At 38.6% G+C, this 14,034-nt stretch overlaps 1 protein-coding gene across 3 annotated transcripts in view; it reads left to right on the top strand.

The window, feature by feature from the left end:
* The window catches only part of plcl2 (phospholipase C like 2), a 288,390-nt gene extending 274,592 nt beyond the window's left edge, over positions 1-13,798 (top strand). For all 3 annotated transcript variants that reach the window (XM_087987268.1, XM_087987269.1, XM_087987270.1), the window contains exon 6: positions 6,743-13,798. In XM_087987268.1, coding sequence (XP_087843394.1) covers positions 6,743-6,985 — 243 coding nt within the window. In that variant the 3' untranslated portion in view covers positions 6,986-13,798. The remainder of the gene's footprint in view (positions 1-6,742) is intronic.
* Positions 13,799-14,034: the final 236 nt, after the last annotated feature.

Below are 14,034 nucleotides of genomic sequence, written 5' to 3' on the forward strand. Positions count from 1 at the left end.
TTTTTAATACCTCTATGAAATCTCCTTTGAACCTTCTCTTCAAGAGGAAAAGTCCCAACTTCTCTGATCCATTTACACAACCGAATCCCCAGAACCATTCTCACAAATTGTTTCTACACTCTGAATAATGTCTTCACATCCTTTCTAAATTGTGAGAACCAGATGCAGTACTTCATTGAAGACTGAACTAGTGTTTGATATAGGTTTAACATAACTTCCTGCCTTTGTACTCTGTGCCCCTACTTTAAAACTACAGGATAATATGTGCTTTATTAATAACTCTATCAAGCTTTCTTGCTTCTTTTGATACTATTTGTACATTGACATCCATGTGTCCCTGCTCCTATACCCCTTTAGAATTGTACCATTTATTTTATGCTGTTTCTATGTTCATCTTTCGAAAGTGAATAATTACACACACCTCTACACTAAATTTCATTTTCCACTTGTCCACCCCTTCCATCAATCTAAGTCCCTTTGAAGTTCAGCATTATCCTTCTCACAGTTCACAAAATGACCAATGTTTGTGTTGTTTTCAAAGTATAAAATTGTGCTTTGTACACCAATGGCTAGGTTATTACTTTATCAAGAAGCATAAGCATTCTAACACTGAATTCGTCTGTAACTCTACTCTAACCTTTCTCCAGTCTCAAAAAAATTGAGAAACAAAATGCAAAGCATTTTTTAACCTAGTTAGATTATTGCGTGTTTCAGATGTGCTTGTGTAAAAGGATCATTAAAACTATAGATTATGTTCAGCATAAATTTACTAGCAGGATGCCGGTGATGGGAAACTCTTTATGAGAAGGCAAATTAAATACTGGAACCATTTCCAATGCAGAACATTAAATGATTCAAGAGAGCCTTTCAAAATAATGAAGGGTTTTGACAGATTGAATAGGGAAAGATTGGAGAGCTGTTGACAAGGAAATATCAATGCAAAATGATCACTAAGAGTGTGAGAAGAGATGATAGGAGAAAAGTATTTACACAGAGACATGACACAAGAGAGTTTTATTTTCTGTAAGGATTGGTTGAGGCCAATATCATTTTAACTGTTACATTTTTGAAGCATATTTGCAGATATAAGACTATAGATATTGAAGTAGGGAATTAATTTTTATATGTTGCAGCAAACAGTCAATGCAAAAGCAATAGGCTAAGTGGCCTTCAGCATTGTAAATGTCAATTGTTCACAATGTTCATGACTATGATGATGATAAAAGATAACCCTTTTCCATAGCAATAGCAGTTAAAACAAACCTCAGATTTCTACTAAGAAAAACATGTTAGCATTATGATGAATAATCTCAAGAACCCATAACGGTTACAATTCTCCACTGAAATCTCTTTACATTTATTTAGGCCTGTGAGCACAGAAGGTTGAAAATAATAATGAAAGTACAATGATCGTGATTCACCCGATCTGTTAGAATGGAATTCTAGAAAAGTAGCCCCAGACCAGAAAGAGTTTAAAGATGCTGCTTGCTTATTTCAGAGGTCACACTAAATTTAATTTAATTTTTTTGTCATTTAGCATAATAGAACTACAAAATTATGATGAAGACATTTAATGGTATGTGTAGAAACAATTGCATTTCACAAAGGATTCCAGAGATTAAAACAACTAAATATAACAATATGATACAAAGAGGATTCATATCTGATAGCATTTGGAGCTTTCCATACAATTATATTAGTCAGGAGAGAAGAATAAAAGTAATTTGTGACCTGGGAAATGCACTGTTTTAATTTGTAGCCGAGCTTAATGTAGGTTACCTGAGGATTTTCCAGCTAAACAACAAATATCTCTCATAATGAATGCACACAAATCTGCATATTTGAATCATGCCCTTTCCCCAAGTGAAAACCACATTCATGGTTAAAGATAATTGTTATCATAAGGCCAAAGATTATAATTTCTATTGCATCAATCATTTGTCAAAATATTTTTAAATTAATCTTCAGTTTTACTTTCATTAACCTATATTTAGAGATGAGCATTTTTTTAAACATTCAAATTTTTGCTTTATTCTGAAAGATGCTAGTGTATGATTCCAGAGACACTTCAGTACCTTATGTAAGTGCCATATTTTTTCATGAACAAACTCAAACGATGTTAGCAAGCTATTTGATGTTGGAGTACATCATAATGTAGCCACAAAATACTCGTACCTTATACCAAAATGGTTCAGTATTCTAAATGGAGTCACTAGGCAAGGATGAAAATCTGATTTTCTTTTCTCCCTACTTAGAGAACTTCACACCACTGTCTCTGCTTCCTCAAATGAAATCAACTTGGCACAGATTAAGGCCAGGGGTTTTGCCACAGCAGAGAGTATCTCTGTTGCTGCAAAAATGCCATAAGAAGTCGGGGACTCTAAGTCCCACCTCAAATCTGGACTTTCTCATATTTTTGGGGGGGAGGGGCAGAGAATATTGGAGGTGGTCTCTATTTGCACACACAGACAGCCCTTGGATGCAGCTGGTTATTTAAATGATCAACCGCCTTCAATGAAATCTGGTTGTGGAATCCCTGGAATGTGGATTTGATTTATTGTCACAATTTGATTTGATTTATTGACATTATTGTCACATGTACTGAGATACATTGAAAAGTGCTGAACCTTCCATAAGTACATCAAGGTAATAGAATAGATTGCAAAATATAGTGTTACAGCTACAGAGAAGGATCAGAGAAAGTAGGGGGTCGGTAGAATAATGGCAAATGAGCATAGCTTGGCACAAGGAGTGTGAGGGACCATGGGAGGGTACATGCCATGGGTTGGCTTGGAGCAATACTAAAAAAAAGAGAGCAAAAGAAATGATTCATGTTTTAATCTTTATTTCTGAATTTTCAACACAATGTCAGAGTGCCTATGCAGGCAGCTGCCCAGCCCAAATTAACACGCATTTTACATTTTAATGGGTGTTTATTTTCTGCAAGTTACCTTCTGGAAAATGTTCCAATAACATTTTTTAAATAATCTGATTCATGCAATACATTTATCAGAAAACAGATTTTTTTTGTTTTCATGATCATATTTTCAATATATTTGCTGTTTTCCAGTACGTTTTCACATTTCTCTGCCTGCTTAACCTGACATATATGCAACTGAAAAGGAAACTGCATACTCTTGTGCAACTTGCTCAGCAGCCAAAGCTACACTTCTGCCGACCTAGCAAACCAGTTTTGCAAAATCTTATTACTCAAAAGTATGATGTTCTCGTTCATTGAAAAATCTGATGTTAATTTGTAATCTGTGGTGGTTAAAGTTACCAACATGCTAAGTAATTTATCAGCCTGAGATCAGAACATTGTTCTTTATTTATAGTGAATCCTAGCATGTACAAAACATAATACAAATGATGTCAGTCATTGACCCTGAAATCTAATCCATCTACTGATTTCTGCAGTCAGAGTCATTAAGTTCTACAGCACAGAAAAAGGTCCTTCAGCCCATCCCATCCATGCCAGTCAAAAACATTCACCTAACTATTCTATCCCATTTTCCAACACTTGGCCCATGACCTTGTACGCATTGGCATCACAAGTATATGTCTAACTACTACTTAACTGTAATGAGAGTTTCTGCTTCTGCCACTCTATATGCAGTGAGTTCCAGATTTCCACCATCCTCTTGGTGAAAAAGCGTTTCTTCACATCTCCTCTAAACCTTCTGCCCCTCACCTTAGATCTGTGCCGCATGGGCATTGATCCCTCCATCAAAGCCAAAAGTTTCTTCCTGAATACTGTATCAGTGCCCCACATAATTTTGCACTTTTCAATCATGACCCCTCTCAATCTCCTCTGCTTCAAGGAAATCAATCCCAGTCTGTCCACTCTCTCCTCATAACTGAAACTCTGGAGCCCAGGTAACATCCTGATAAGTCTCCCCTGCACTCTCTCCAGGCTATTGCATCTCTCCAGGGCTATTGCATCTCTCCAGGGCTATCACATCTCTCCAGGGCTATCACATCTCTCCAGGGCTATCACATCTCTCCAGGGCTATCACATCTCTCCAGGGCTATTGCATCTCTCCTATAAGATTATAAGATGTAGGAGCAGAAGTAGGCCAGTCATCCAATGAGATCACGGTTGATCTGATAATCCTCAACTCCACTTTCCTGCCTTTTCCCAATAACTCTTGAATCCCTTATTGAAGAAAAATCTGTCTGTCTGTCACAGGTTTATATACTGGATCACCCAGCCTTGACAACCCTCTGTGATAAAGAATTCACACATTGACTACCCTCTGGGAGAAGACATTCTTCCTCATCTCTGTCTTAAATGTGTGATCCTTTATTCCGAAATTATTCATTCCCCCAAACTGACCTTTACCTATTCTATTATCTGCCCCACTGTTCTGCTGTCTCTTTGGGCTTTATCTCCACCTATCGTTTACTCTTCCCCCCTTCTCTCCCCCACCCCATGCCATCTTCTACATAAATACTAACCATTTCCTAGCTACCAACAGTTCTGAAGAAGGATCACTGGACCCAAAATATTAACACTCAATTCTTTCTGTAGACCTGCTGAGTTTTGCCAGCAATTTCTGTTTCTGTTACTATTTAGTAACTACTTGCTTAACTCTGCAACTTTTCAATTATGTTTAGATTAAGTGGTCTATGATTTCTCTATTGGTACCACATCCTTTTTTTTGTGTGTGATTCCGCTTCTAAACCCTGAAGTAAAAGTATGGATGCACAGAATTATTGATTGCACTGATCCCTTTATCTAGTGCAGTTCATTTACCATATTCACTTGATTAGAAATCCATGTATGTTCTTTCTTCTCCCTTCACAGGTATAACTTTTATAACAGCAAACCACACAGCTTGTCAAAATATTCATCACATAAAATAGAACTTGTAGTTGTAGGTTCCACACTGATAATGGAGGCTGGAAACTCACGATTTTGTTGGAGAAAAGGCAGTGGAGTGGCCTAGTTAAGTTGTACCTACAGAGCACCAACATGGATATAACATGACCACCTTCTATAACCATCCTATGATTTTAACATTTTTTCTCTAGTCAATTAACTGCTGTAGAGAAAGTGTGGACTGCAGATGCTGAAGATCAGGGTTGAAAAGTGTGGCGCTGGAGAAGTACAGCAGGTCAGGCAGCATCCGAGGAGCAGGAGAGTTGATGTTTCAGGGCTTATGGTCAAAACATTGATTCTCCTGCTCCTCGGATGCTACCTGACCTGCTGTGCTTTTCCAGCACCACACTTTTCGACAATTAACTGATTTGGTCAACTCATAATACTAACCATATGATAATTACAGCTGTAACCTATCTTGATTCACCTATCCAGAGTAACGTTAGATGCTGCATCATACTTAAACCCTCCCCACCCCAAAATTATTTCTTCAGTGATTCAAGATCTTTTGTTTTCATATTCTAAACACCCTGACATCCATTAAAAGATTAGCTTTAACATTTGTGCGCATGTTCTACTTCTAATTTTTATGTTATTGTACATTTAATTTTTGCTTTGTCATACGTGTCATGTGTCTCCATAAGATCTCCTCAGGACTACCTCCTGTCCAAACTAAAAAGCCCATCTTTCTCAAGTTCCTCATAATTTAGATCAGTCACCCAAGAGATTAGTCCTTCTTTGCACAGACTCAAATATTTGAGTGGTTCACTTGCTTCCTGACGAGAATTAAATGCAATTCATGATATTTGTTTGATAATTTCTAACTTATATTCAACTATTTTGGCTGCTTAGCTTGACGATTTATCAGTTTTGTTAATCTGTGTTGGTTGGAAATGTTGCAAGTTGAATCTTTTAACACACATACCTATGTCTCTTTCAAGTTTATCCAAAGCTATTTCAGTACCATTCATGGACTTTCTGTGCTGTTCATTTTCTTTCTCATGTGCAATACTTTATACTCCTGATTTTAGATTCCTGATGAAGGGCTCCTGCCCAAAATGTCGATTTTCTTGCTCCTCTGATGCTGCCTGACCTGCTGTGCTTTTCCAGTACCACTCTAATCTTGACTCTGATTTCCAGCATCTGCAGTCCTCACATTCGCCTAATATGTTATACTTGTCTGCCTTAAATTCCATCTGCTTTCTTTTTTGTCCATTCAAGTATTTTTTTCATCTCACTTCTTAACCTTGGTACTGGCCTTGCCATTTTGGTGTAGTGTGGATTGTTTTCAAATCCAAATCAGTGATATAAGAAACAGCAATAATACCAGTTCTGCCAGATAATTAATTGGAGCTAATGTCATTGAAAAGTCAATGCAATTTGGAGGTTTGCAGAACATCAGTATTGAAGAATAGTTCAATCATGTATTTTCCCAGTGGGAAGCTGCTATCACAAGGGACATTGTTTGGAGAATTAGGGTCTTCAGTATTGTGGGGAAAGTGAGGACTGCAGATGCTAGAGATCAGAGTGGAGAGTGTGTGGTGCTGGAAAAGCACAGCAGGTCATGCAGCATTCCTGATGAAGGGCTCCTGCCTGAAACATTGATTCTCCTGCTCCTCGGATGCTGCATGACCTGCTGTGCTTTTCCAGCACCACACACTCTCGTCTCTTCAGTATTATGGTCTTACCTCCAATGTGTCCACTTTGATTGTATTGTTGTTGACTACTAGCACAAGGAATCAGCGCCTGAAGTCACAGTGCGAAATATTTTGTGTGTTCTGTATCTCTGGGGTTTGTATATGTTGTACCTATTCAAACAATTTGTTTACTTAAAGCTAATTAATAATTAATTCACCACAGGGCCAAGCTGATCTATTGAAACATGCTAAAATTGAAGCATTGGACAACCTGAAGCAAATTCATTATGCTGCAGTATCTTGTGGTCTGAACAAACCAGGCACTGGGAATGCAGAACCGTCCAAGACAAGACGAAGCCTCGAGGCAATACCTGAAAAAGAAAGTGTCGATATTGGAGCTGGAGACCAAGTCGCTCAACCTCACCAGGATACAACCACTCAAAAATCTCTCAAAGCTGCCAAATGAGTACATCCAGTATAGAACATTTGGATTGCATTTCAAAGCCTTCTCGGTTGGTTGGTTGGTTTTCGTATTTTGTAAATCCTAAGGCACAATTCTGAAGGCACAGAATAATGTGACAAATAGAGCAATGAATGTAACACTTCTCCAAGTGAAAGTATACTACTAGTGGTGGAAGTATGCTGCTTCAAAGAAGTAGTGGACTTGCCATTAAATGTTCGTCTGCCAAATTAATATGTATATATGATGTCACAAAGAATTAGTTGAAATGTAACTTTTTTTCTAGTAATTTATGCTGCCATTTTACATTCTTTTTGTAAATGTTATATTTCTCTAGATACTTAAAATTCATGTCTTCATTTGATTGAAAATCGTTATACAGAAGAATATGTAAAGTATATATAAATACAATGAGGTGTGTGTCGTTATGCTACCCAAACATTGTAAAGCTTGTTGAGCCATAAATGGAAACATGTATTATTGATTGTGGTCACTGAAGCTTCAGTGCACTTTATGAAGACCATTAATCAAGGGAAAGCTGGAAAAGTTTTGCTGTGAAATCTGTTCCTTCAGCGATAGTTGTGAATGTCAAAAAAACATTTGAAGTCCTTGTACCCACCTTCTGGTGACCAAATAGGCAGCAGCAGCTTATAGCAGGTTGTTGTATATAGTTTCTATTTTGTGAAGTGCAACTAGAAAAGTTAGGCGCATTAATTTCCACAAGAAAGGATTTCTATGCCAGTAAAGTTGGTAATACACAGGATTGCCAGCCACCATGACCTTGTTTAATGTAATGATTCACTGGGATGGAAGAGGGAAATTTTTACCTCTGTTTCTCTTCTGGCCCATAAATCACCAAAACAGTAGAGAGTCAACAAATTATAAACAACATTGCCACTGTTGATGACCAATTAAACTAGTTTGGTTTGTTCAAAGTGAGGTAGAGATAAAGTTTACATTTGTTTCTGAAACAAAGACCATTTGAAGCCCATAAGAGTGAGTGGTCTAGTTTGCAAAAACGTCATATGTTTTGCCACTGACTTTTCTCAGATTTCTAATTTATATTTTGATTTAATTGGATCATAATTTATGCTTATTCTGTTGCTGAACTTTAAGAAAATAACTTTTACAAAATCCACTGTTGTAATCCATCCAGAAATGAGCTCGAGCATGCAAGAAAATGATATAGATACCGAAATAGAAACAGTACACAGTGATCCTAAATGCCTGAATCAAATATTATTTCAAATCTTCCTTAGACATTTGGTTTTACAAATTCACTGACATCTGTGTAAGGCAGTTAAGTGTAAAGGGTCGATGTAACCTTTCCCCAATACCGCCCCCTGCTCCTCCCATAAGCTACCAGAAGTTTTCTGTTCTAACCAATTATAGGCTCTTAAACCATTTTTTGCAGTGAAAGGGACCATTTTCCTGTTCTTGCCCCTGTCTTAAGGATTTGTCTTCATCTGATGTACCACAGAGCAAAGAATGTGGACTCTATTATGTATATAGTCATCTCTGCTCAACCTTTGTTAAGCATTGGTAGGAATTTTTTCCTTTATACTAAAGAGAACGAAAAGAAAATCTGTCCTGTGATGTCATATGCTAGGTTTCAATTTAGTTTCATTTTCTTGCTTGCCTCTCACATCTGCATACTTTCAGTATAGTATGGCGAACAGAATTGTACACAATTTCCCTGCATGACAATACCAGTGCCTTGTACACATCCATTGTTTCATGAGAATCTCTACTTGATTCATCCATACGTCCTTACCAACCTCCCATTTTATTTTACAGCTGCACAGATTGAATTGTTTCAGTGAATTATTCCCCAAAACCCCATATTATTCTATCGTGTTGTACTCAAGATATTTAGTTTTTGCTTCCACTGTTAATTTCCCTCGCTAATTTTATTATTTTCTAATTATCCACATTAAATGTAATTTGCCATTTATCAGCTCATCTTCTCAATTTAAGGAGGTAATTTTATAGTTACAATGAAAATCAGCAGGTCTGATAGTATTTGTGTGGAGAGAATCGGAGTTAATGTTCCAAGTCAAATATGATTCTTTCCCATTACTTACAATATAGGACATTTTGCCTCTTAGCAACTGATCCCACTCTGGTATCCCACTAGTGATTGCTTTTGGGTTCACACAGCTCCATTCACAAACTCTATTTGCTTTTTCCGGTTTAACAATTTTCAGTCCACCTTAGAATGTATGACTTCCTCCCTACAATGACAGCATCACCAGCCTTAATAGGTATGTTTTAAGCCTAAAAATTGCCTTGGCATAACACAGCAGTACATTTAAAAAAATAAGAAAAAGGATCACATTACATGATGAACCCCGGGAAGCACAGAGGATCAGAGTGACCTTGATTTGCATGTCCACAAGTCCTTTAAGGTAGCAGGATGGGTAAATCAAGATTAAGAAGGGATATTTGTCTTTATAGCCAAGGCTTGGAGTTGGAGAGCAGGGAGATTATGCTGGAACTGTATATAACATTGATTAGGTCACAGTGAGGGTTTTGTGTGCATCTCTGGAATCCACATTAAAGGAGGCATGTGATTGCACTGGAGGTGATGCAGATCTGTAAAAATGATCACTGAATGACCTATCTCATTCTGAGTGACCACATTGAATCTTCCTCCTGATTAGAGGGTGCTGAGCTTCCCCACTCCGTTCTCCCCAAGAAGTCAGGCCTTTCTAAAGGATTGAAGGTTTAAGGTCCTGTAGTCTTAATATGAAAATATCCTTAAGAAGGACTAAGTGGGACAAAATAAATCAGAATTATCAGGATGTTGCCTGGGCTGGAAAATTTCAGTTATGAAGAGAGACTGGACAGACTGAGGTTGTTAGACCAAAGGAGATTGAGAGGATTGGAATGTACAAGATTATGAGAGGCATAACTAGGGTAGACCAGGAGAAACTTTTCCTCTTGGTGAAGGGATAATGATCAGGAAACACAGATTTAAGATATGAGGCAGAGGGTTTAGAGGATATGTGAGGAAACTTTTTTTAACCCAAAAGCAATTCTGGAACTCTCTGTCTGAGTGTGGCAGAGGCAGAAATCCTCATAACATTTAAGAAATATTTAGATGCGCACTTGTGATGCCAATGCATACAAAAGGACCAAGGACTGTAAAATAGGACTAGAATAGTTCAATGTTTTTGACTGGTGATGACTCAATGGGCTGGAGGGCTTTTTTTGTGCTGTACACCTGTATGATAAAGAAAAGAACAAACAGTATATTGTCAGATGTAAGGTTTGCAGCTAAAACAATTTAAGGGTGTCACTTAAAAGGAGTAACTGTGTCAGGTTTACTTCCAGGGTTGTACATGCATTTGTGAAATCTGACCACCCCTGCTGCAATTTTAGTAAAGGTTCGGCCCACAGGCTCTTGATCTCGAATAGTAATGGATTTTTCACGTTGGCGAGTTTCTATGGTGTAGGGGGTGCCCTGGAATCAGCAGCCAGTCTTTTAAGTGGAGGCACTGCATTAGAGGAGTCACTGGAGAACATGGGCTGTGCCCGGGCCTCAGGAGGGACTAACTAGCAAAGGAGGATGCCGGAAAAAAAAAGGAGAGTGGGTATCAGCCCAACCTAACCCCAGGGAGGGTCAGTGCTGAGGGAGTGCCGCACTGTCGGAGGGTCAAGGCTGAGGACGTGCTGCACTGTCGGAGGGTCAAGGCTGAGGGAGTGCCACTCTGTCGGAGGGTCAGTGCTGAGGGAGTGCCGCACTGTTGGAGGGTCATTACTGAGTGAGTACCGCACTGTCGGAGGGTCAGTGCTGAGGGAGTGCCGCACTGGCAGAGGGTCAATGCTGAGTGAGAGCCGCACTGTCAGAGGGTCAGTGCTGAGGGAGCGCCGCACTGTCGGAGGATCAGTGCTGAGTGAGAGCCGCACTGTCAGAGGGTCAGTGCTGAGGGAGCGCCGCACTGTCGGAGGGTCAGTGCTGAGGGAGTGCTGCACTGTCGGAGGGTCAGTGCTGAGGGAGAGCCCCACTGTCAGAGGGTCAGTGCTGAGGGAGTGCCGCACTGTCAGAGGGTCAGCACTGAGGGAGCGCCGCATTGTCGGAGGGACAGTGCTGAGGGAGTGGGCATTTGATCAGCTAAAGCAGTTTTCAGAAATTGAAGCACTTTTGAGGTTTAGTCACTGTTGTGCACAGTAGGGTACCACAAACAGTGAGATATATTGACCTGTGAAACATTTTTGTGATGTCATGTGACATTTGCTAGGGTATCAGGTTTTAAATATGGAAATTATGTGCCCACAAGAGAGGCTAAACGTGATCTGAGTTTAAAATTTCATTTGGAAGACAGTACCTCTGACTGTGCTTTCATACGTAATATCTTGAAAAAAACATGTTTTCTTTACCTCAAAGATAATTGCGGAAACACATAAATATAACGCCTTCAAACCTTGCTACTTTTTGCCATAACTAGTTGTATTCAGTTTTTTGAATTCATTACAAAAATGTCACGTGAGGACTTTGTGTGTTGCTTATACCATAGTTACATCCCACCCCCCCTCCCCCAGCCCCGCTAATTCAGGGTCATCTTGTGCATTTGTTTCACTCTCTCCTGTCATGTAGAATGTGTTGCCGATTCTTTATCAGTTTAGAAAGCACATGTTAATTTTAAGTAAGTTTTACAATCTCAAATTAAAAAACAACATTGTCAGAAGTTGGCCTCAATCCAATGAATCAAATTAGAATTTTCAACCTGGATAAATGCAAGGTGATGCATTTTGGAAAGTCGAATTTGAAAGCTGAGTACAGGATTAAGGATAGGATTCTTGGCAGTGTGGAGGAACAGAGGGATCTTGGTGTGCAGGTACATAGATCCCTTAATATAGCCACCCAAGTGGACAGGGTTGTTAAGAAAGCATATGGTGTTTTGGCTTTCATTAACAGGGGTATTGAGTTTAAGAGTCGTGAGATCGTGTTGCAACTCTATATAACTTTGGTTAGACTGCACTTGGAATACTGCGTCCAGTTCTGGTCACCCTATTATAGGAAAGATGTGGATGCTTTGGAGAGGGTTCAGAGGAGGTTTACCAGGATGCTGCCTGAACTGGAGGGCTTATCTTATAAGGAGAGATTGACTGAGCTCGGACTTTTTTCATTGGAGAAAAGGAGGAGAAGAGGGGACCTAATTGAGGTATACAAGATAATGAGAAGCATAGATAGAGTCGATAGCCAGAGACTATTTCCCAGGGCAGAAATGACTAACACGAGGGGTCATAGTTTTAAGCTGGTTGGAGGAAAGTATAGAGGGGATGTCAGAGGTGGGTTCTTTACACAGAGAGTTGTGAGAGCATGGAATGCGTTGCCAGCAGCAGTTGTGGAGGCAGGGTCATTGGGGACATTTAAGAGACTCCTGGACATGCATATGGTCACAGAAATTTAAGAGTGCATACATGAGGATCAGTGGTCAGCACAACATCGTGGGCTGAAGGGCCTGTTCTGTGCTGTACTGTTCTATGTTCTAATTGCATCATTGAATCGTAGAATTTTACAGAACAGAAGAAGGCCATTCAACCCATCGTGTCTATACTGTCTCCTAAAAGAGATACTTTTAGTAGTCCCAAACTCCAGCTCTATCTCCCTATCTCTGACCATTTGAATTCAGAAGGTCAGGCATTCATTCCTTGAAACTTGATTTCCTCAACTCAATGCATTTTGCTAACTGGACCACAAATGACTCTCTTGTTAAGATAGAAAATGTTGCCTTTGACTCCGATGTGATTTGTAGAATAACCCCACAGAAAGCTGATTTTATTCATTCAAGGAAGAGGGAGCACCAGACCTTTTATAGATTTGTTACATGACTGGCTTCAAAATTCAATCAAACTTGACTGGATCACCAAGAAAAGATAATACATGTAAATTGCTTTATATTGCAAATTTTTAATTTCATTTAATCTCTCTTAAGATGCAACTGCAGTATCTGTTCAAAATTCTGCATTATAATCACCTGGTCCAAACGTTGTGCTTTGACTAAGTTCTTATTTGAATAAGAGGCTTTTTTGAGTTGCAAAATACACCTTGTAAAATACAACTAAGAGGGATTCAGAGTGCTGTGGGAAAATTAATCAGTTTTAATCAAATACCTTATTTTTTGCTGGCTTTGAACGTAATGGAGAATATTTTTGGTTCCTGAAAAGTACAGAAGAAAGCTGCTATATAAATAAACCATATTACACAGGAAGATGTTTGCAGTTGGTCAGCACATCAAGGTTTCTGTAACACAAGTCTCTCTGCGAGAGGACAAATAAATGAAGGCATCCAGCCAAAGTTCAGGATTGATTTTAAGATTGATGCATCCTTGAAAACTAAATTTGTTCACCCTTTTCAGACCCAATGTTCTTTGTATATTGCAAAAATCAAATGTATGTATATGTATAAAATCAAATCATCATATATAATTAAAAATTAGCAGTCTGGATAGCACCAAAAAAGACTATTATGAGGCCTAGTAATCTGAATTTAAAAAACTGAGTCAACATAAATTAGCATGCAGAAATATTGCTGATGTTTTCAAAGGATTCATTTTGGAGGGAATGCTTGATTTAGTCCTCTTGTACTATTTGTGATATGAAGTCAAGAAGCTTCCATTTGTTCTCTCCTCTCAGTAGCACTGACTTTGTAACTAATGGAGCCATTTATGATTTCTTACCAACCGATTATTTCCCCCATGCTTTATTTACTCTTATGGGAACAACTGGATTGAAAAACCAAATGCCAGAATTTTGCGTAGAAATGCGACAATGTGAAAACTGTTTTTTTAATTAAAAATATTTTGAATTCAACTGCGCTGTTTTAATACAACATTCATATAATATAAAATGAAAGATCATATTTGTAAGAATAAAATGCTGTTTTCCCAAAGAAATTGTTTAAACATTTACTGACCCTAGCAGGTACATCACACAATTATTACAAATGGAAAATGTTTATTATTGAGCAACTGTTATATTGGACTATTGCCATGATGAAAGGGAGCATGTTAGGTCAGTTGGCAAGATATCTAGCGTGTGGTTCAGAA

Source organism: Chiloscyllium plagiosum, unplaced genomic scaffold (assembly GCF_037043375.1).
Source record: "Chiloscyllium plagiosum isolate Xiang-an unplaced genomic scaffold, Cpla_swu_hap1 HiC_scaffold_5, whole genome shotgun sequence".
NCBI classification, from domain to species: Eukaryota; Metazoa; Chordata; class Chondrichthyes; order Orectolobiformes; family Hemiscylliidae; genus Chiloscyllium; species Chiloscyllium plagiosum.